This window comes from Hirundo rustica, chromosome 17 (genome assembly GCF_015227805.2).
Source record: "Hirundo rustica isolate bHirRus1 chromosome 17, bHirRus1.pri.v3, whole genome shotgun sequence".
Lineage (NCBI taxonomy): Eukaryota > Metazoa > Chordata > Aves > Passeriformes > Hirundinidae > Hirundo > Hirundo rustica.
Genome location: NC_053466.1, coordinates 9,906,646 through 9,929,126, shown reverse-complemented (window position 1 = coordinate 9,929,126; position 22,481 = coordinate 9,906,646). Strand labels below are relative to the sequence as shown.

Below are 22,481 nucleotides of genomic sequence, written 5' to 3'. Positions count from 1 at the left end.
GAGTAAATAAAGAGAGAAATAACAATTACATGGCTGCAAAGTGTGGCTGTGGAATAGCAGCTGACTTTTCCACCAGCACCAGCTGGCAATTGGGAGTAGAGAAACAAAGCAAACAGCCCAGGAAAGTAGGAGGAACAAGAGAGGGAGTCTGAAAACTGACACATTGGGAGCCCGGCGTGAAGAATAACAAACTCCTGTCACAGGATGTTTTGCATAGCAACAGGACTCTTGAATTCAAGTGGACTTCAGTGTCCCTGCAGCACTTGCTTCCTGTGCGAGATAAAGAGCTGTTGTATCCTGAATGCATTTTAATCTCTCTATCTAAATAGGACTAATAATTAAAAAGAATTAGCTGGAGGGAGGAAGCAATGGTGAAGCCTATTGCCGCTGGAAGTGTTTCCTCTCCTTTTGCTCGTTTGTCAGAGAAGTGTGAACAGAAACACGTGCAAGGGAAGCAGATTAAAGATGAGCTTTGCCAGCAGGTGCTGAGAGCTGTCTGCAAACGGCGCTGTCGATGAAGGGAGGAATTGGTTGGGACTTGAGAGCACAAACCAGTTCCTAACACGCTTCAACATGCGCAAAGGGGTGCCAAAGGACCCAGAGATAGCTGACCTGTTCTACAAAGATGATCCTGAGGAAATATTCGTGGGTTTGCATGAAATTGGACATGGAAGTTTTGGAGCAGTTTATTTTGTAAGTAGAGTTCTTTTTTTTTTTTGGGGAATGGAATCATTTCAAGTGAGGTTTTGGGGCATTTGTAGAAGGAGGTGTTCCTTGAGTTTTTAGTGCTTTGTGTGCATCCGTTTTGTGATAACATATCTCAAAAATAAGTGTTTCCAAACCACTCCTGTTCTCTTTAATGTTCCAGCTGTATTTTAGTAGCAGTTTACTATAGTCTTACTAGTGCACCCGACTGTCTAGGTCAAGTTTATGGTGTTTTGTGCTGTTTGATGCTGAACTTAAACAGCTGAAAATTCATTTGCCATACTGGAGTTTCAAGATACTTCGAGTTTATATGCTTGGAAATCACTGCCATTTCCTTTATGGCAAAAACAAAGAGAGAGTCCTCAGAGGAATGGGAATTCAAGCAGGAAGGATGTGTGGCACTCGTTGATACAGGCAAGAGAATTTAATCTGGAAATGAGAAAAATGGTCCTTTTACAGTTGGTATCAAACAAAGCCAAATCCAAAATACTGGAACTGAAAATAATTATAATCCAGTTGGCATTAGAGACTGAAATAAAATCAATATTAAAAAAAAAAAAAAAGTTAAAACCAAATTAAAGCTGCTTGGAACCATGGTCAGGCACTCAGGAGGATCAGGTTCACTGGAATTGTCTTTCTGAATATCAGACAGTAAAGAATCCAGATAAGATCCCTGACACCTCTAGCTGGCAATAGGTAGCATGGGTTATTTTAAGCATCCCAATTCACTGTTTGGAGTTGTGTGAAGTGATGGAGATGTTGGTGGAACTGTTGTAAGGAGAGAAACCTTAAATTTTATGTCATATAAGTATTTCATGTTGTATTTTGAGGCATAACAATATAATTTCTCAAGGTATCATCTCAAATAGACCCAAAAGTGCTTCAACAAGTGGCTGTTCTCCAGGTGTGCTCATACAGCCCTGGGAGTTATCTCAGCCAGGAGCATCCCAAGCACTTGGTGCAGCCAGAACTCTCCCCGCAGCTCTGGGAACGTGGCAGTGTGTCCTTCAGTGACAGGTCCCAGCTGGAAGGACAGATACCATGGTCAGGTGGAGCTACTTGGAATTAATGTGACAGGCAGAAAGAAAGCATTCATACAATGGAGTGAAACACTCCTGATCTTCTCTGTGCTGAATCAAGTGGTGGGGAAGGGCTTTGCCTTATCCCAGAGCTGCTCATTTTCAGCTTTCTCTGTCTCATCTGAGGAGTGTGTGCTGTCAGGGGCCTGTGTCACCTCCCTTCAGTAATTCCTGTGCTCCACTGGTTCATTCAGAGTTTTTTCTTTGAAGTCCCCACATGCCTCAAAAAATGTCATTAGTTAATACATTACTTGCAAGGAGGATTTACCACATTTAGCTCCTATTATACTTTAAGCTTTTAACTGTCACTAATTTTTTTGTCCCCAATATGGTTGGATGTACAGAGATTTCAGCAACTGTTTCAAGACCAAAAGCTTGATGTTTTTTACCCTTAACATGCAGAAATGAGGGCAGTGCCAGTCCAGGCAAGGAGAGATCTTGCCAAACCTGAGTTTTTAGCCTCCAGTTACCATCCCAACGTCATCCAGGCTGCAGAAAAGTAGAATTTTGATGACTGCATAATCTTTGTCTCAAAACTAAGATCTAGTGCAGTGAAAGAAAAACTTTTGAATTTAGATAAATTCCAAGTTGAATCATCTTCTTGAAGCTGGAAATTGAAATAGCTGTTTAAGAATGTCAGTGCTGTGTGGAGTTTCTGGATGAAATCATGGAGATTTTGATACACCACTTTGTTTCTCTGGCAAACATTTTGCCTAAGGGTTCATCTAAAACTGTTTCTGTGCAATTCTAGAACTATTTTGCAGGTTCTCAGTAGGTGCAATATTGGCCTTTTACATACCAACAGAGAAGTGGCACAAAGTTTGAGGGAGGAACAGTGGATGTGGACAGATAAAACCAGGGAAACGTGTCCTAATAGTTGCATCCTGAGGAAGATGTCTCTGAGGTGCAGGAGCTTGCAAGAAAATAGGAAAAAGAATCCTGCATTTGCCACAGGCACAGCTCACTCCATGGGGAGACGGGGGAAAAAATTGAAGCTTTTTTCAATCTGTTTCTTGCTTTTTTTCAATGTTTCTCTTTCCCTACTCCAGGCTACGAATTCCCACACTAATGAGGTGGTGGCAGTCAAGAAGATGTCCTATAGTGGGAAGCAGACGAATGAGGTAAGAGGAAGAAAGGCAATTGTGCATTCAGGAGCTGTGGCAGCTCCAGTGGAAATCTGAGCAGTGAAATGAGCTGCAGCTCTGCTTTGACCCCAGCAGAACAGCTTCTAATGCAGGAGCTGCTGCTCCCTTCCATGGGAATCATGGAGGTTTGGGGAGAGAAAATGAGTTTATGCAAATTTTGACAAATAGCTCAGTTTAAGGAAGTGAGTGGGGATTCAGAATGCCTGGATGGGGCTTGTTTCAGAAATAACTTTATTAAGGAGTGTGTTAAGAGCACACTGGAGCACAGCTCTCTGAAACTCTCGAGGATCTATCAAACTGCAAAGACCTGCTAATCTCAGTCTCATTTCAGTTGTTGCTTGTTAATTGTTCCTCTTATTTTTGTGTGTAACTTGAACCCACTGTTCCTTTGGACTGGTGTGTGGATGTGCAGGGTGTGTTTGTTTGTTAAGAGCAAACAGGGGTGGTTTAAACTCATTTTTCCTTGCTTGCTTGTTGGTCTCCCAAGTGTCAGTGGCTTTGTGCTCTGTTACAGAAGGTGAGCAGCTCACTGCTATGCTCTGTAGCTTCTTACTAACTTTGAGGCCACTGAACACTTCCATTTGCAAAGCAGTAACATTTAAATAAAATGTATTGCAGTTAAAATGGGAAAAAAGTATTTTGGCAGTCCTCAAGCTGTTAAATACATTTTTAGGGGTATCTCAGTGCAGTAGGGACCCAGACAACTGATTTACAGCTGTGCTTTTGCAACACTGACTTTGCATCTTCATATTGTAAAATAGTTTCATGGTCACTGTTCAGGCTGTCCTACAGTGTGTGGTGCGTGAAAGGATGTAGAGGATTAAGAAGAGAAATGCATTTGTACTTTTTGCTTGGTTTTTTTTCATTAGAAATGGCAGGATATCATCAAAGAAGTCAAGTTTCTGCAACAGCTGAAGCACCCCAACACCATCGAGTACAAGGGCTGTTACCTGAAGGAGCACACAGCGTGGGTGAGTGAGGGGCATTTACAGCAAATTTACTGCAGCACTCAAATCCTCAGCACAGGCACTGAAATAGCTTTGGGTCTGTGGTGAACAGTAATAAAGTCAAATTTTGCATCTTCTGATGGAAAACTAACAAAACCTACTACTCACTTTTTTTTTTTCTTAATCAGGGCGTTAAAGCCACCATGTGATTTAAATTTGGCATGTAAAGATGTTTTCTAGTTTCAAAATGCTTCCAGAGATACTTGAAGGCATGGTGTTCTCTTCTTTTGCAGTTGGTTATGGAGTACTGTTTAGGATCAGCTTCTGATTTGCTAGAAGGTAAGTTTGATCTGTCTTGGATTTTCTTTTTGCTGGTGCTCCCCACCTTGAGTTTGATGGGAGGCTGTTTCCTCAGAGTGGGGTTTTGCAGATGGTACAGCTGGTCTGTCTGTCCTGCTCCATTCTCTAGGAAGAATTTGAGGCTTTCCCAGTGCTAGATAGTTGGTATGAACATTTTAATTTTGTCAAAATGAAGGCATAAAAATGTAAAGGTATGTTCCTGTAATCTGTGCCTTTTTCAGCTGCCTGTTTTCAGAATATCCGTAATAAAATCCTGCAGAGATCACCTTTGTCCTTGCCTTGCAGTGTGGAGGAACAATTAGAGATGGGTTTTAGAACAGGAGGTTGATGTGACCTCAACCTTGGAACAGCACCTGCAAAGAAATAGGGGAATCTAAGTCAAAATAGGGAGTGAAAGCCAAAGTTTACAAAAATTAGTGTTCCTTGGGGGCCAAGATCACAGGATCACAGAATGGTTTGGGTTGGGAGGGACCTTAAAAACCTTGCAGGGAAGAATTCTTCCCTAATTTCTCTTTGTAGCAGATCGGTGGGCTTCCTTTCCTTAAAAAACACTTTCTCAGAAAAATATCCCATTTATTTTCTCATGGTTTGTTTTATTTTCTTGATTTATTTTCTCCCCCGTAGTTCACAAGAAACCACTCCAGGAAGTGGAGATTGCTGCCATCACCCACGGTGCCTTGCAGGGGCTGGCCTACCTGCACTCCCACTGTAGGATCCACAGGTGAGGCTGGGGCTGCTGCCCTTCATCTGCTGCTCCCTGGAGTCTCAAAGCTGCTTCCCTGGCTTTAACCAGCCTTGGAAAAAGTTATTCTATCAACATTTTCTCTGCCTTGTTGGCAATTGTTCTGTGCAGAGCCTGGTAACAAAGGCTACCTATGCAGGAGCGTTGCACTGAAGAGTATCACCCCAAACGTGCCAAATAAATTGGAATTCACTGAGCTAGACTATTTCCAAGGCTAGATACATTTTCATATTTACATTATGTGAATAAGTGAAACTATTGGTTTTGCACGGCCTGGTTTTTGGTCGCAGAGGGGCCACAGAGTTGATGGAAGCACAATCAGGTGATGGAAGTGTAAGTCGAGGATAAAACTCCCTGAGGAGAAACCAAAGCACTTTTCCATGGAAGGTGGCAGAGCCCTGGCACAGCTGCCCGGGGAGGGGGTGGATTTCCCCTCTCTGGACACATTCCCAACCCACCGGACACATTCCCGGGTCACCTGCTCCGGGGGGTCGGGCTGGGTGTTCTCCATAGCTCCCTTCCAACCCCAGCTGTCCTGTGCTGCTGTGACCTGGATTTCATCCGAGGGGTGTTCCGCCTTTTAGCTGCTGAGGTGGGAATGCCAAGCTGCTCGCCCAGAAACGAGGGGCAGCGGCACGTTCCTGGTTTGGTGGCTGCTGCGGCAGAGAGGCGAGAGAGCGAGCCCCGGCTGGGCGGGGAGCAGCGCTGTGCTGCTGCGCACAGCCCCGGGGAGAAGCTCCTCTGCCGCCGGGAACGGCGAGGCTGAGGGAGAGAGGGGCAGGATTTGGGGGGTTGGGGACCCGATTTTGTTGTTTAGGACCCGATTTTGTTGTTTAGGACCCAATTCTTGGTGTTTGGGACCCGATTTTGGGAGCGGGTCCCGCGGGTCGGGGCCCTGGCGCAGGGGCGCCACCCAGTGGCGAGGGAGCGGCAGTGCAGGCCCCGCGCGGCTGCTCGCGCGTGGCGCTGGCGATGGAAAAGGAGGAAATTCTCCTTGTTTTTATGATTTAATTGCAGGCACGAGGCTGGCAGATATGTTGCTGATACCTGATGTGGCTGTTGAGCCACGGTATGGAATCACAGCATGGTTTGCCTTGGAAGGGGCTTTAAAGCCCATCCCATTCCATCCCCTGCCATGGAGGGGACACCTTCCACTGTCCCAGGCTCCTCCAAGCCTTGTCCAGCCTGGCCTTGGGCACTGCCAGGGATCCAGGGGCAGCCACAGCCTCTCTGGGCACCCTGTGCCAGGGCCTGCCCACTCTCACAGGGAACAATTCCTTCCTAATTTCCCATCTAGCCCTTCTGTGTGTCAGTGGAAAGCTGTTCCCTGTGTCCTATCCCTCCATCCCTTGTAAACAGGGAATAAATCTCTCTCCATCTTTCTTGTAGGCTCCCTTCAGGTACTGGAAGGGTACTAGGTCACCCTGAAGCCTTCTTTTTTCTAGGCTAAACAATTCCAGTTCTCTCAGCCTTCCCTTGTGGGAGAGATGCTCCATCCCTTTGGCTGTTGTACAGGGACGTTGGCAGTGGAGGTGACAGCGAAGGGGACAGCCTGTGCTGCCTCTCTTGTACTTTCAAAGTGTTCATTCATGCACACACAAGACTTCAGCACTTGTCCTGCAGCAGAAGGGTTGGGATGTACGAGTAGCACTTGTGGGTGAAATATTCCATAATATTACTTTTGAAGCAGTGCTGTCCAGGGAATGGGGGAATTGAGGTTACTCTGAGCTGGCTGCTGAAACACTGACAGTGAATTCCTCTCTGTGTCTCTGTCCCAGCAGTACAAAGGCATCTCACCAGGGTTTGCATCATGCTGAATTTTTTTTTTTTTTCCTCTTTTTTTTCTCCATTAAAGGGATATTAAAGCTGGAAATATTCTTCTAACAGAACCAGGTCAAGTGAAACTCGCTGATTTTGGGTCTGCATCTATAGTCTCCCCCGCCAACTCTTTTGTGGGAACGCCTTACTGGTAAGTGAAGCCTGCAGTGCTTTAGTCCTTTATAAAACTGCTCTCTTCCCTTTCCAGTGCTTCACAATACGATAATAATACCTGGATAAAATCTTCCTTAGCTGGGCAGTTTCCCTGACATCAGTGTCCAGATCTTCAGGAAGTCTGTCCTTCCTCAGGGTCCATAAGGAGAGGTTTAGGCTGTGCAGTGCTTGGAAACGGCTCCACTCTTGTAATGCCTTGGCTTAAAAATAACTCACGCTTGCCACAGGTGATGGGAATGAGACATTCATGGAGAAAAGGGATCCTGTTAGACTGGAAGTCACACAGCTACTTAAATCCTGTTTTGAAGGAATTGCTGAAGGGTCACCCGAGTTCCTTGGCATTCCCAGCACCGAGGACCAGCACAGCTCCATGCTCCATTGATTTTGTGGCAGAGGCCCCAGGCAGTGCTGGGAGGTCACCATGGCCCAGCCTTGGAATGAGGCCGTTTGGCAGGAAGCCTTTTTTTGGAAGAACACGATTTAAGAGGCTGATTTTTTTTTTTTTGTAGGCTGGGCCTGCTGCTTTTCTGTCCTCACTTCATCCCTTTATCCTGGACCACCATATGTCCCCTCTGTTCCCAATTTCCCTGTTCCATTCTTGGCTGTACCCACAGGCTGCATTTGTCTGCTGAAACGCTCCTGGTGTGCCAAGGGGGATCCTGGGGGAGGGTGCTAGGGGTGTCTTTAGGGCGCTCCCAGCCCTTGTTGTCAGCCTGCAGCTACAATTCCTTTGAAAATAGGGCGTCTCCTATGTGCCAGCATGTTCTGCTAACAGGAAAATGATTGGGTTGACCCTTTCCCTCCCTCCCTTTCCCCTTTTTTTCTCTCCCTCTTTTTCCCTTTCCCTTTTTTTCCCCTCCCTCCTTTCCTCTCTTGCTTTTCCTCTGACGAGTTGCCGGTGTGGTCAGTCCTTGTTCCATTCCAGCACACTTTTGCTCAGCTCCCTGCTGTCTCTCCTGCTCTGTGGCTTTGCCTAAGGGGCTGAAAGCAGCTCAGCTGGTGTGCTTGGAGTGACCCCGTGTGTCCCCTAAGGCACCTTTGCTCTGGTTGGCAGGATGGCACCAGAGGTGATCCTTGCTATGGACGAGGGGCAGTACGACGGGAAGGTGGATGTTTGGTCTCTGGGGATCACGTGCATCGAGTTAGGTGAGTGCACACACTGCAGCTGAGGTGGGTATTGAGCTCTGTGGTGTGTTAGGAGCTCCTGCAAAAAGGGGAGATCCTTATTCCTCCTCCTCATTATTTTTCCCCTTTAAAATGCCTGACTTGGAAAACTCAGGCAGTTGAGTTAAATCTTTTCTTTGCTGGCAAATCAAGAGCAAAGCACTAATGCACTGTGCTTTCATGTTAGTCTGCTGTGCTCAGTTATTCCCTGGAGAACCAGAGCTTTTTGCTCTTGAGTGAGAGGAAACCATGGTTTGTTATCTGTGTTTTCCAAGCTGCACTCTGAGAAAGTTGCCCCAGCTGTTGTGTCAGGGGAACTGGTGTCTTAAGGATTGTGTGTCAGAAGGGACCTACATTTAATTTTTAATTCTTCTTAATTCCCTGCTCTCTGAAACAAAAAGCTTCAGTCTCAGCTGAAAAGTTTGTGCCGTGAATCATCATGGACAGGTTCTTTACGTGAGGAGAAGAAAAGGGTTTGCACTGCAAAGGGCAAATGACGCACATCCACAGAGCCTGGAGCAGAGGTGGATGTGATGGCAGGTACACAGAGGAGACTCCAAGTGTGTGTTTCAAGTTTGAATATTGGCACTGCATGTGTTGAGTAGATTATTTTCCAAAATCAGTCTTGATATGGATTCTACTTACCAGCAGTACACCAATAACTTACTGTGTGGGTGAGTTCACTGGAAATGTCATTGGTGAGTGTTTAATCAGCAGAGATGTGAGATAACATTTCTTCTGCACATCCCTCTCTTTGTTATCTCCAGGATTGAGATGGTGTTGATAACCAGTAACTAACATGGCTGCATTTCATGTGCCAGCATGCTGACACAATCTGTGTTTTGATATAAAGAATGCCAGAATTGGAAGTTTTAGGTGTCTGTTGTTGTGCATGGCCAATGATTTTTGTTTGTATGGTGTTCAGGTGTGTCACAGCCTCTCAAGGACTAAATCGCAGCAGTAGGAGAGAGACTCTGCAACCCTCTGTAGGCACAGTCTTGGTACCAGAATTTCTGTGGAGCTTTTTACTCAGGAACGTCAAAGCCACTTTACAGAGATGATGGATTTGCTTTCTTTAAAAATACCCTTTTAAGAAGCATTAAACTTTTTTAAACTTCAGACTTTACCTTTGTGTGATTCTCTGTCTGAACACGAGGTCAGGCAGCAGTGGGAGGAAATCTCTTGTTGAGCAGCACTTGGTTTTCTTTGAACGATGATGTCTTAATTCCTCGTGTAGCTGAAGTAAGCAGTGATTAAGGAAGAGCAGATGTGGTGGTTTGCCTGCATGGCAAGGGACTGCTCTGGCCTGAAAGAACTGAGAAATCCTGGCACCAGTGACCTTGGTGGGATCCAGCCTCCCCCAGAACTCTGAGTTCTGCCCTCCTGGGAGGACAGGGGCTGCTGGGCAGGTGCCCTCTTGGTGCAAGCACTGGGAAAGATTTCAGTGAGAAGGAGTTCATGGCACATCTGGCAAGTGAATTTGGTAACCTGTCCCACTTGCAGTGACAAATGAGGCAGGCAGCCACTTCTTCCTGTAACCCACATGATTCCGGTAGTGAGTGCATCAAAGATGTGTAGGGACTGATACAGCATGTCCCGGCCCTGAACTGTGCCTCAGATTAGTTTTACTCTGTTTCAGGTGATTTTGCCACAGCAGATCAGGTGTGAGATGTTGCAGTTGAAGTAAAATTTACTGCAGACTCTTCCTTATAATTAGTATCCTGCTCTCCTTGGATTTTTGTCATCCCTCTCCAAGTGAACAGCAGCTTTCCTTGAGTGGGTATCCTGGTCTAACTTGGAACATTAAAATAATTGGCCTAAGTGTGATGACAACAGCACTGAGCATTGATTTAGCAGTGATACCCTGCTCATACTTCCATACATTTCTCATTTCTTTCCAGACAGCCTTATCACACCTTTCTGTTCTTTTCTTTTTCCAGCTGAAAGGAAGCCTCCACTTTTCAACATGAATGCAATGAGTGCCTTATATCACATAGCCCAGAACGATTCCCCTAGGTTACAATCAAATGAATGGTAAGAGAACCATTAACAGCTGCTTTTTGTTGTTTATTTCCCTGGGAATGCCCTGTGACACTGCACAGTTCAAGCCTGACAGTGAACATGTTGGTTCATTGGCAGTGCAGTGATTTGTGTGTGTTCTCAAGTCTTGTGTAGGCTGGCTCAGTTTTGACCTTCTGTCACTCTGGCTGTTCTACAATCTGAAAGTGTGGGGGTGTTAATTCTGGGGTGTCGCTGCTGTGGGAATTAAAATACTCTCAGGTGTGTTAAACCAGCCGTGGCTCAGCATCAGCAGAATTTCCAGCTGCCAAAGATCCCCGTTGGCAGAGGAGTTGTGTTAGCATTGCTGTGCAGCTGAAGTGTGGAGGAAGGGAGGAGAATGTGGAGGTAATTGGATATTTTTGTCAGTGGGTGACTCCAAAAGCCCTCGGAGCTCTGTGGCCACTGAATACTCCCCGTGCTCCAGGCTTCTTCCAGAATCTCAGGGTACAAGAACACTTTGTTCTGTGGGAGCAAAGGCCTTGCCCTGTTCCCGGATCCCAAGGCTGGATTGTTGCTCTGGGATGATGCTTGGCAGAGCCTGCAGAAGGCTTGGAACAAAAGCTCCTGGTGAGGTGTGAAATTCCTCCATTTCTCTGCTGGGCATTTGAGCAGCACAACTGTTTATTGCTGATATTTTATCAAGACCACTCCAGTTTCCTCATTTCACCCTCCATGTTTTGCCCATTTTTCAAGGTTCCAGGAGCTTGCTCTGCTGCCTGCAGCGTGGTCCCCAGGTTCTGTGCAGGATTTGCAATCCAGAGCAGAGACAGCTGTGCATAAACACAGCACCACATCAACGTTCTTGATTGCAGGCACTTGTTTACAGTGCCCTGTTTGCTCTCTTGGAGTCACCAAGGTGCCTTTTTGTGCTCCTTTTGAGTTCAGTGGTACCAAAACGATCAGTTTCCTTCTTTGCAGTTGGGATAAAACCTCAGATAATGCCTCAAGTGCTGAAGGAAGCATTGAGGGGCTTTACTGAGGCAGGGTTTCCTCTGTAACCTCCCAGAGATCAGTGAGTGCATTTCTGGAGTTCCCAATAATTCTGCTGTCATTTGTTTTTAAGCAGTTGAAGTAAAATCATTCAATAGTGACTGGTGCACATAGTTCTAACTTGGTTTTCAGTTTGTGCTTGGGGAATGGTTGTGTGTCCATGTTTTTTCAACAACTTTTAAGTGGGAAAGACTTGATGAGATCAACTTGGAATTTGGAAGAATCCAGTTACTTTCTCTGCCGTAGAACTTAAGAACAAATTACTCAATGTTTTTCTTTTGCTTTGCACTGAAAAGTTTGAATGCATTCCAGATCCTGAGCTTCTTATTTTCATTTAGATTTTTAATTTTTTAAATTTATTTTTATTTGCAGGTCAGACTCCTTTAGGGGATTTGTTGATTACTGCTTGCAGAAAATACCTCAGGAAAGGCCATCATCAACAGATTTGTTACGGGTAATTTATCAAATCTTTTCCAGAAATTTGGAGGGGGGATATCTGTTTGTCTACCAGAATAATAGTAAAGATGGTGGACAAATATTTGCCCTTGTAGAAATCCACTCTTTGGCTGGCTTTTTTGGTTTTCTTTTTCCCTCCATTCATGCCTCATGCTTGGCAGTTAAAAGTAGCTTTAAGGGGATAGGCCAAGGCTGACTTCCTCCCCTAATCAAACCACCAGACCTAAAAGTTGTTTAAATCCCTTTAATGGTTTCTATACTGAACCCAATTAATTAAACTTGTTTTGGAAATAACTGGACCATTTTGGAAGGGGTTTTTACAGGTCCGTAATTGCCAAGAGCCTGTAGGAGGGGGACCTGGGAGTGATGTGTGTAGAGTTTGCCAAGGTTTTGTCAGTGAATCATAAATCAGTTCCAGTTTCAGTCATTTGGGTTCAGTTTACCTGGAAAATAGAGGAACTGTTTACAGCTCCAAGGGCTTTGCTTTTGGGAAATTCAGGAGCAGCCTGCCATTAGGAGGTAGGGGGGTGTGAAATCCTGTCCAGCCCTTCTTCCATCAGGCTTTGGCTTTTCTTTAAAATTGATTATTAGCCTTGCTCTCTGGCTGCTGGTGCCAATGACTTCTCCAGGTAAATGATGAAGGAGCTGTTTGTGCTCCCTTTGGCACCTGGTGTATTTTTTTTTTTTTATTTCCTGTGGTACATTTGTGCTGTGGCAAATAATCAGTGTTTTGTTTCCTGGTTCTACTTGTAGCACCCTGACCAGCTAATAGGTTTATGTTGTGGGGTTTGGAGTGATTCATTCCTGGGGATTGGCAGCCTTGCTGCTCTCTAGGAACAGGCTGAGTTCATTGAAGGATGTGATTTCAGGAGTTCCTTGGGCTGGAGTCTGTACAAACAATTAGAGCTGAGATCTGAGTCTGAAATCTTGTAAAGGCTGTATTTTAGATTTATATTTTATTTATATTTATGCCTGCCCTACACTTTTCACGTGGTCACATTTTAATATTTGAGTGCACACATAGAATGGATTTAGATTCAGGATCATGATTCCAAATGTCTCACCGCTTTCTAAAAATGATGTACAATGAGATAAAAATGGGTTCTTTTTTCCCTAATCATAAATAAGCTGCAGATTGTTACTGTTCACAGAGGAATAAATGGTGGTTATCTGTGTTGAGGAGCAGAAATGATTCATTTTGTTTCTGTGTGAAATGATGTTTAGAACTTTTAGCTCTGATTCAAAAATAAACACCATCACTAGAAGCAAAAAATGGGTACTGAAATGACTGGCTGTCCCCACTAGCAGAACTCAAATGCACAAATTTGAATTCAGTTAAAAATGAGAAATCAGCTTGTGGCATGATGCTTTCCTAGTTTATTTACAGATCATTAAGAGATGAATAGCTCATCCTTTCAGCTCTTTAGTTGGAGGCTCCTGTTTTAGGCCGGGCTGGGGCTCCACGTGCTGGTTACTCCAGCTCCAGGGATGAATTCACTCTGGAGCTGAGCCCACAGGAGAGCTGTGAGGCTGAGCAGGCAAAGGTGACCCTCCTGACAATTTCCTTGCAGGTGGCTCCAGCTGTTGAGGCTCTAACAAAAGCCCCTTGTGGCATTTGCAATGTGCAGTAGAGAACAACTTTTTTCTGCCAAAGTTTCCTTTTTTTTTTTTTTGTGCCATTGCAAATTTTTCTGTTTCCACTGTAGATTTTTCTGTAAGCATGCAGAGGATGTTTGTGCCCTAATGTTCCCCCTTGGGAAGTACTAAGCAGCACACCCAGCTGTAGAGATCCCATATAGAGTGTGGGCAAATGTCTTGCTTTAGCCAAGGTTAAATGAGAAAACTGGAGACTTTAATATCCACTGCCAGCTGCACCGTTCAAGAGAATGTACCTGATAAATCAGAGAAGAGGTTTTAATCATGTTCTCAAATACCATTAAAGAATTTATTAAGTCTGCACTTAAAACCTGTGCAGGAGTTGGCAAGAGCCTGATTTGATTTCAACTCTGGCTACAAAAGCTTTGGGTGTAAATAAACTTTGTGGTCTCCTTGCTGGTTTTGTGTGTGAATTGGAATAGATGGATGCAGGATGAATCTTTGCAGGTTGGTTCTTCTTTGTTCTGGATGCATTTTGTTCGTTCCTGTGCCTCCAAGGTTTGAAGTGTCACCTCGTGTGTTTTGAGTGAACTGGCTCAGGAAGGGACAAATCTTCTGTGTAGCCTGGAGAGCTCAGAGAACCTGACCCCAGCACAAGCTCAGTGTGTTTGGAGTCTTTGAGAAAGAAACCAGTTATTGGATATGAACAGATGAATGCAGAATGGGAGCTGTCGCTTCAGGGGTCTGAAAGGTCTCCCACTGTCCCTGGGTTAACCCCAGAGTCTGAAATGAGCTGCTCTATTTCCTTGAACCCAGCACGATTTTGTCCGTCGGGAGCGACCACCCAGGGTGCTCATAGACCTCATCCAAAGGACCAAGGATGCAGTGAGGGAGCTGGACAACCTGCAGTACCGGAAAATGAAGAAAATCCTGTTCCAGGAGACACGGAACGGCCCCCTGAACGAGTCCCAGGAGGAGGAGGAGGTACTCGGGATTTGTTACCCCATTTACACTGTTACAAGGAATTTTAGGGCCAGGGAGATGTTCCTGTGCTTAGGGTGGCAGAAGAAGCGCAGCCTAGGTGAGGAAGGTTGTTGGAATATCATCTGGATCAGCAGAGAGGCAGGAGAGGATCATGAGTGATGGCAGTCCTTGCTCAGTGTTAAAGCTGCCAATTACTGTACATGTGAAACTTTGCATTTTTTCCGGTGCTGCCCTTTCTTCTGGAGGCCTCAGGGAAGAAACTCATTCTGAGGGAGGTTCTCTGTGAGAAGTGGCTCCCAGCCTGTGTGGAGGAGGGTCTTTGACAGCCCAGGCTTTTCTTTCTCATCTGCACTGTCAAAACAACTCCATTAATGTTAATACTTTTTCAATTACCATAACTTCACTGTAAAGTAATTGGCCTCTCATGAGCTGAAAAGCAAATCACCGAATTAGTAAGACTTATTTTAAAAAAATTCTTTAATGTTAAAGAAGAAAAAGGTTAAAGACCTAAAATGCAGCTTCAGTTTAAATCTTGTAATAAACAACCCACTTAATCAGTGTATGATAATTGACCCTAACTGTGGCTGAGAGAAGGAAACCAGTCATTTTTCAATTGATGAGCTTAGATGGAAATTAATGTCGCTTGGTGCAGGCACAATGCATAAATAAATCCGTGACTGCTTCTCGATGAAGAACACTGACAGACAAATTGATGTCTGTGTTCCTTGTGCTCCAGTGCAGTGAGGCAATAACACACAGCAAGGTGCCCAAGCTCAGAGGATCCTCAGGGGCTTGGGTTTGAGCTTTGGGGGTGTCAAATGCTCCTTTAAAGCTGAACTGGTTGCAGAAATGGGCACGTGGGTCTCGGGTGGAGCTGCAGGAGGAGGTGACTGGCACTTTGTGCTCCCTCTCACTGTGAAGATGCCCCAAAGGAGCAAGAACAGCACCTGCTGTGATTGAAGGTCCCCTCTGGCTTCCAGACCTGGAGCTTAGCTGGGGACTGGGGGATTGTCAGACTTGTGCACTGACACCTTCCAGTTTCTCTCCCCACATTGACAGGGCAGCAAAGTGCCAGGGAATGGATTTCCCTCTTGGCTGTTGAGCACTTCCAAGCTCCACAGGAAACACGTGGCGCTGTTTGGCTCCAGGTGTGGCTTCTGTTCCTCCTGTCCCCGCTCCTGAGGAGAGCAGGGAGAAGAGCTGTTGTGTCTGCAGGGATGCAGCTGACACTCTGCATGTGCACAGCATGCTCTGCACTGACCCTGAGCCCTGTCCCACCACAGGAGGTGTCACTGCTCGTGTGTGTGTGTCACTAACTGGGCAGCGAGAGCACACCCAGCGCGTGCTGCAGTTCCTGCTCAGCTGGGGACAGAACCTGCCCCGCTGGAAATGCCACCAGGCACTTCCTTCTTCTACCTTGGGCTTTTGAAGGTGGAAGATGAACCTTAAAAATCTTTTAGCATGCAAAATATTACCAATGCTTTCCTCAGAGCCTTTCTGGGAAGGTGAAAGTTGAAGTCAGGAAGCCAGTGCTAAGGTTGCATGTGCAATCTCATCTCTGTCCTTCCTGCATAAACATTCATTAATTACACAGAGCCTTCATTAAGCATTTCTTCTGCAACTCTATATAAGCATCCTGAAAATATTTTCGTTCCCCTGTGCCTGTGTTCTCTGTAAAATAGTATTATTCTGGATTTTAAGTGCTCTCACACAGGCTCTGAATGATCTGCTGATTGCTTAAAAAATAATCACACAATCAAAGGCAAATCTGTCAAGTCGCAATTTTATCTTTTCTGTCGGTCTCCAACAAAATGAGCTCCCTGTTAATTGATTTGTAATGGAATTCTCCCCAAGCTCCCTTCAGAGGCCAGGGTAAACTGGATGCAGCAGCAGGCTGCTCATTTCAGTGAGTCAAGGCTGCTTCACCCCAGGAGCTGAAGGATGTTCAGAGTTCTGTCCTCACTGCGAGCTCCTTGTGAGCCTCTTTGGTGCCACTAGTTAATTACAAAGGACTCCATAAATTCTCTAAATCAGTCCAGACTAAGTGCATATTCTGGCATTACTGTACTCCTACGGAAGAAGAAAAAAGGCTGCCAGCTCCTGGTATTTGTCTGTAAAATCAAAAATAGCTCTTATATGAGGAATCTTTAGTTATGTATATGCAAGTTTTAACCCCTATAATAATGCAGGCTTGTCTGAGTCAGCTTCTGAGATTCTTCACTCACCTTTATCTTGGCTGAAAACACAGGGTTCCAAGGGGATTTTAGCTTGATAAAATCAAATTGCTGACTGCTTGGGACATGGAGGTTAAAACCTCTACACCATGTAGAATTTGTCAAATAATAAATGGATTAATTTTCTTACGTATCTTCTGATTCAGGAAATGTGTTACAGCAGATCCTGACTTGAGACATTGTTTTAATTCAAACTTGGATCATTTCTCTTAATTATGAGGCTCCTTCTACCAGCCATCCAGTATTCCTGGATGTCTCTTATCAAGCCAAGAGCCATGCCCACACTTAAGGATATGTGGAAAAAAATCTGGCTCGAAAACCTGATGCAATCAGATTGTAGGGGAAAAGCCAGAAGCTACCTGCCCAATATGGAGCATTCCAGAACCCAGACAGCCCTCTGAGACGTGCAGTTGGCAAAATAATGCCCAAAGGCCCCTGAAGTCTGCAGAGTCACCTTTAAGACAAACTCTGGGCGTTGCAGGCACGTGCTGAGCAGGTGAACCCCTGCGGGATCTGTAACTGATGCCCCTTGTTTTATAGGACAGTGAGCACGGATCAAACCTGAATAGGAAGATGGACAGTCTGGGCAGCAACCATTCCATCCCCAGCATGTCTGTGAGCACAGGCAGCCAGAGCAGCAGTGTGAGCAGCATGCAGGAGGTCCTGGATGAGAGCAGCCCTGAGCTGGTCATGATGCATAGTGACGAGAGCACCATTAATTCCACCTCCTCCGTTGTTCACAAGAAGGTACGTGTGCCCTGGTGCTCTGTGCTGAGAGCAGGAGCTGCTGCTGGGCTTGCCAGGGTCGAGTTCTGTGGGGTTTTTGTCTTTAAAAGCATCTAAAGAACCTCTGCCCATGAGGAGGGGTTGCTGCTGAAAGAGCTGTCGGTGCCTAGGCAGGGTCGCCCAGCCTCCCCGCATGCCCTGCATGTGCACCTCTTCCTCTCTGCTTGGGACATCCTTGTTTCCTTGGGAATGCCTGTCCTGTGTTCTGTGCTGCTCCTGGCAGCCAAGCTAACCCTCTGCCAGGCACAGTGTGTGATTAAAACCTGCCTGCACTTGGGTTTCCTCTGCGGGGAGCGGAAGTGTGCAGAGCTCCGGACCCTTCCCGCGAGGTACGTTCGGAGTCGAGTTCCACTCGATGCTCTCCTGCTCCTTCGCTGCATGCTGTGATCTGATGCCTTCCATTTTCTTAGGGCTGGATATCGAGCTGAGGCTGTCCAGCTGTAAGCCTGCATCTCATCTCTGCTGTTTGTCTGACTAAAATAGTTTGGGCTTGGCCTTAGCAGTGTCATTTGCTAGTGGGCAGCAAAATGTAGGTTTGGTTGTGTTGGTTTCATTTGCAAGGAACTTCAAAGTGTACGTTTGCTTTTCACCAGAGGAGCCAAAACATTGCAGCAGCATGAAAAGTGTGGATTTCTTGTTTGTAAGGTTACAGTAAAGCTTGGTTGTAACTAACTAAATATTTCTAAGCAGTTTCTCCTCCTGAAGTGCAGGGTTGGTGTCCTTGGATATTAAGAACTGTTGAAAACTTCTGTCTTCAACAAAACATGGACTTACATATTTAAAGATACCGGCAGAGAAGTTGTAAAGGTTTTAGAGGTTTGCCTCTTTCCTAAAGACACTTGACCGCATCTTTAGAGGAGACTGTTGATTCAGAAAGGTGAAAATGAGGTGTTAGGTACCGAATGCCTGCCCATGGAACTGTCCTGAGTGAAGAGCAACGCCACTGATGGATGTTCTGGGTGGTTATGATTGGAGCTCATTCTTATTTTGTATAGGCTTTTAAAATGTGTATTAACTTTAATTTCGCCATATTTACTCTTCCATTATTAAAATGGAAGTTTGAGGGAGTGATTTTCACAGAATTCATGGGTTATAATGACTGCTCAGGGTCGTTACAGTTGATAAAAACAAAACATGAGCTGCTCCCACCAGGTATAAATGGCATTTGTGAAAGGAGTCGAATTCCTGCTTGTTTTAAGACTAATATTAATGTTTTATAACAGTTGTATGACACTTCTGAAGTACAAATACAGGATTTCAGTCCTCCTAGACTTGTGTGTAGCTGTTCACATGGGCAGGATGCACAGACACCGCATGGAAGTTTTTATCTGGTTTGAAAAAAACCCAGGGTGTCTTGCACACTTGTAACTGAAGTATTATAAAAGAAACCACCTCTAGATCATTTAACACAGGTGTTTTAGGGTAATTTTGGGAGCAGAAAGCCCAGGTCTGCACTGATGGTCTTCACAAAACAGTTAATGATTGGCTAGGACTGCTGATCCTTGGAGTAGATTCCTTCTCCATTGGAAAATGTTCCCTTCTGCTGTATGTAATTCATAAAGCGGATTTGGGCTCTGTAACAGGACGTGTTGCAGTCTGAAAATACATTGCTTTAATTTAGTACACGATTTTTTTATTCTTTGTTACTTTGGGGAATGCAGTTTTAAATGGAAAATTGCTTCTTGCGTGTATATTAATATATGTGAAGAGACTAAAATTGGAGCTGGACATTTTGGGGGGGTCCTATCCACGTACATCCCACTTCATTTTCAAGGTAAAGTTCCTTGTTCTGCCAAGATTTCGGTTTGTCTTTGTGCTTTAACTGCGTTTCTGGAACCTGGGATGAAGCTTTGGGTATCCCTCTGGAGCCCCTCACAAACACAACGGAAAGAAGCTGGGGTTCAAGTTTAATTTAAGCTGTTTTGCATTCCATCAGCCTTTAAAGGCTAAAAAGAAAACACTGATGAACGTGAGCAGCATTTTCGTGGGTATAGGGTCACAGACGAGATGATTTTGACACGGGTGAAGTCAAAGGTGTTGTGTAAAATTGTGGTGTTCACAAATGTGTTAATCGACAACCTCGAGATGGTGGAAGGGGTCCAAGATGGCAAAATGGCCTGGAGTGTTGGTATCTCCTATGGCTGAAAGCTCTGAAGTGTCAGAGGCTCTTTGGTGTTGTGGGCCACAGCCCCAGAATGTCACGTGCAGGTAGAACGTAGGATGGAGGAGTGTGTGGTGGTGTGAGACGCAGTTCTCAGCCTCCAGTGCTCCCTGCCTGGTGTGGAGAGCCAGGCTGGGCTGGCCTTGGCCTGGAGGAGATGAGGAGCAGCCCATCCCTGTGTGGTGCTTGGCTGGAGAAGCCTCAGGTGTCTCCAAGGAGGGCTCCTGGCACCTGTCCTGTGGTCAGCTACCCTGAGCACAGGCTTAGGGAAGAGGCTGATGGAGAAAAAGCGCTTGTAAACAACTCATTTTCTTTCTTTTTTTTAACAGCTGCTAGTTGGCTGTAACTTCCAAAAATGTTTTGTGGTCACAGGGTAAGTGAAATGACCTGTTCTGATCTGGTTAATTGTCACTGGCTGTGCTAGTTCATGGCAGCCAAGGTGCTTGGGGTTTGCTGCATTTGGGATGAATCCTCTCTGGAAAACAGGCACAGCCTTATCCCTTCCACAACACAGCAGAGCTCCATGGTTTTAAACTTGAGCTTAGAGCAAAGGTGATTCCCACCTGGCAGAGTACACCTGTTAGGCTGGAAGAAAAATCACTGAACAGGAATAAAATACTGAAAATAAAAACAAACCATAATTGAATGTGGAGCTTTTCATGTTATTTAGTTTAGGGTTGTGTCCTGAGCTCTTGTAAGGAAAAAAATGGCAATCATGCGAGCTACCGAGGCAGGAAGCCCATCCTTGGGATCAAACCCTGCTCACCAGCATATTCTTTTCAGGAAATTCAGATGTCTTGCTTGGATGAGGAAGTTTTCCTTGCCCTGTTGCAGGTTGGTGAGCTCCTCCATCTACATCTCAGTACGTTCAGTGTAAGAAATCTGGGTCTCTTCTGAATATGCTTAAATAAATCTGCTACTCCATCCAGGGATCACCTTGCCTATGGATACACGTTCTCACATCCATCTCCCTTTAGGAGTTGTTCAGCTGCACAGGTTGAGAGCTGAAGAGTAGGTGACGGCTTTGATACAAACCCAGTTGTGTCTGAGAGCCCCCAAAATGACAAAATGGGGCAGGGAGTTAAACTCCAAACACATTGTGCTTCAAAGACACGGAACCCAGATTTTAAAATCAGATAAATATCAGTTAATTCATCTTAAAAATGAGGATGAAGATTTTTGGCTCCCAGAGTAAGATGATAAAGTGAGTATAGGCATCAGCTGGTGCATCAGAGATCCTTTATCACCTGTTTTGTTCAGCTGCTGGATAATGGCAGCGTGGGCACAGGTGGCTTCCCAGAAATATAATTTTATTGTCCTCAATGAATGTATTATTATTTTATTTCTGCAAAACTGTAATAATAAGATGTTGTCATCTTTTAATCTAAACAAAAAAACAGTACAATATTGGTTTTTTTCAACTGCAGTACTCAGCTGTTGCTGTTTCTTGCTTCAGCCTTAAAATCAGCAGTGCTTGCTGAAACCTGGTTGGTAAAATGTCAGGGAAATCTTGTGATTAAGATTTGGTTTGTAACAAAAAAGATGGAGAAGAGGATCTTTGTAGTTGATCATCACAAATTCTCACCCAATGTCTGTAATAATAAAGTACCTTTGCAATAACTGCTGCAACTTGAGTGACTTCCCAGATCCTGTAAGTTAACCTGTGCACATCTCACGTTGCTCCAGTTAATTTCAGCATTTGTGGGGAATTTTGTGCATGGAGAGAACTTAAACCTCTCTGTCAATTATCGAGACACCTAGTGCAGTGTATTAAGACAAGCGGTGCCACACCGTTGTTTTCCTTGCTCTTTAAATTCCTGGAAAGCAGGGATTTGCTGCAATTCCATAGGAGTCCTTAGTGTGGCTTGGAAATTGCCTTTCCTGTTTGTGTAGGAGACTGGCAGCTCTTGCAGTTAATGAGTCCTGCTGTGTCTGTGGAGGTTTTATTTGGTGTGCATAGCAAAAAAAAAACCCAGGGTGAAAGGGAGTATTCCTCCTGAGGAGAAGGTGGAGGTGTCCCAGCTTTGGGCTGGGCAGAATTTGGATGGTAAAGGCCTTTTTTCAATGAGGAGAAGGATGAAAAGAGAGTGTGTGGTAGAACTGGGGTTGGGACTCGGAGCACAATTCACTCTCTAGTGGATTTTGAACTCGTGGTTTGACACAAACTCATTGTGAGGTGCTCAGACAACACACCAGGAGCTGCCATTCAGATCCAGCTGTGGAAGCACCCCCTAAACCACTGGAAACTCCACCAGCTCTGGTCAGATCATGCTGTGGGAATATCTGAGAAAGGTTTTGTCCTGGCAATGTCCCAGCTAAATCCCTCCCTTTGTTTTGATCAACCTGACAACTGTTTATGTGCATGATACAGTCAGAAGAACAAATTATTCCTTCAGTAGGAAGTTGAAGATTCTGGATTGTTGGCCCTGAATAAAAGGATTTTAATGAGTGAGTTGTGAGCTGAGCATGCCCAAAGTTGCATCCTTAAGGTAAATATTGCAAAAATCCCCACAGACAACAGGTGGAAGATGAAGTGTATACAGAAGATACATTACTTCAAAAACAAACCAGGGTTTGAAGTGCAGATTTGGGGCTGAGAATTACCCAAGCTTGATGAGTTTCTGGGGTGCTTTCAGTCTGATTTTACTTAGTGGGTGCCTTGAGCTGAGGTGCCAGTTTTGGGTCTTTGTTTCCCACACATCTGAAGCCAAAAGTTGGAAACATAATTTCCTTATCTGTGATGACAGTTACGGCTGCAGTGTCTCCTAGCAAGTTTTTGGGAGAAGAAGCATACTTTTATTTATTTTAAAATAAAAGTAGCAAAATTCTGGTTTTCTGGGTTTGTAGGGAGATGTTTTTCTTTTGCCATCATTCACCTCATCTGAGGAAGGCTGGTGGAGATGTGGCTGCTCATAGGTTTATTTCTTTTACCAGCTGTCCCTGGGGCAGTGGAACCTGGTAGATATGGTAACTCTTCATGCCAAGTGTTTTCATCTTTTGGTAGTGGGACAGCTTTTCCAAAAAATGTTGCGCCTATGAAGATTCCCTGGGCTTAGCTGAGAGTTAGTGGGTGCCTGTC

General features: G+C 45.0%; 1 protein-coding gene across 6 annotated transcripts in view; it reads left to right on the top strand.

Annotated features, from left to right (window-relative positions):
* The window catches only part of TAOK3 (TAO kinase 3), a 74,618-nt gene that overhangs the window by 33,354 nt on the left and 18,783 nt on the right, over positions 1–22,481 (top strand). For all 6 annotated transcript variants that reach the window (XM_040081114.2, XM_058422850.1, XM_040081115.2 and 3 more), the window contains 11 exons: positions 483–693; positions 2,834–2,905; positions 3,799–3,900; positions 4,170–4,215; positions 4,861–4,957; positions 6,834–6,947; positions 8,025–8,116; positions 10,075–10,168; positions 11,558–11,639; positions 14,054–14,221; positions 16,996–17,202. In XM_040081114.2, the coding sequence (XP_039937048.1) occupies positions 574–693; positions 2,834–2,905; positions 3,799–3,900; positions 4,170–4,215; positions 4,861–4,957; positions 6,834–6,947; positions 8,025–8,116; positions 10,075–10,168; positions 11,558–11,639; positions 14,054–14,221; positions 16,996–17,202 (1,194 nt within the window). In that variant the 5' untranslated portion in view covers positions 483–573. The remainder of the gene's footprint in view (positions 1–482; positions 694–2,833; positions 2,906–3,798; positions 3,901–4,169; positions 4,216–4,860; positions 4,958–6,833; positions 6,948–8,024; positions 8,117–10,074; positions 10,169–11,557; positions 11,640–14,053; positions 14,222–16,995; positions 17,203–22,481) is intronic.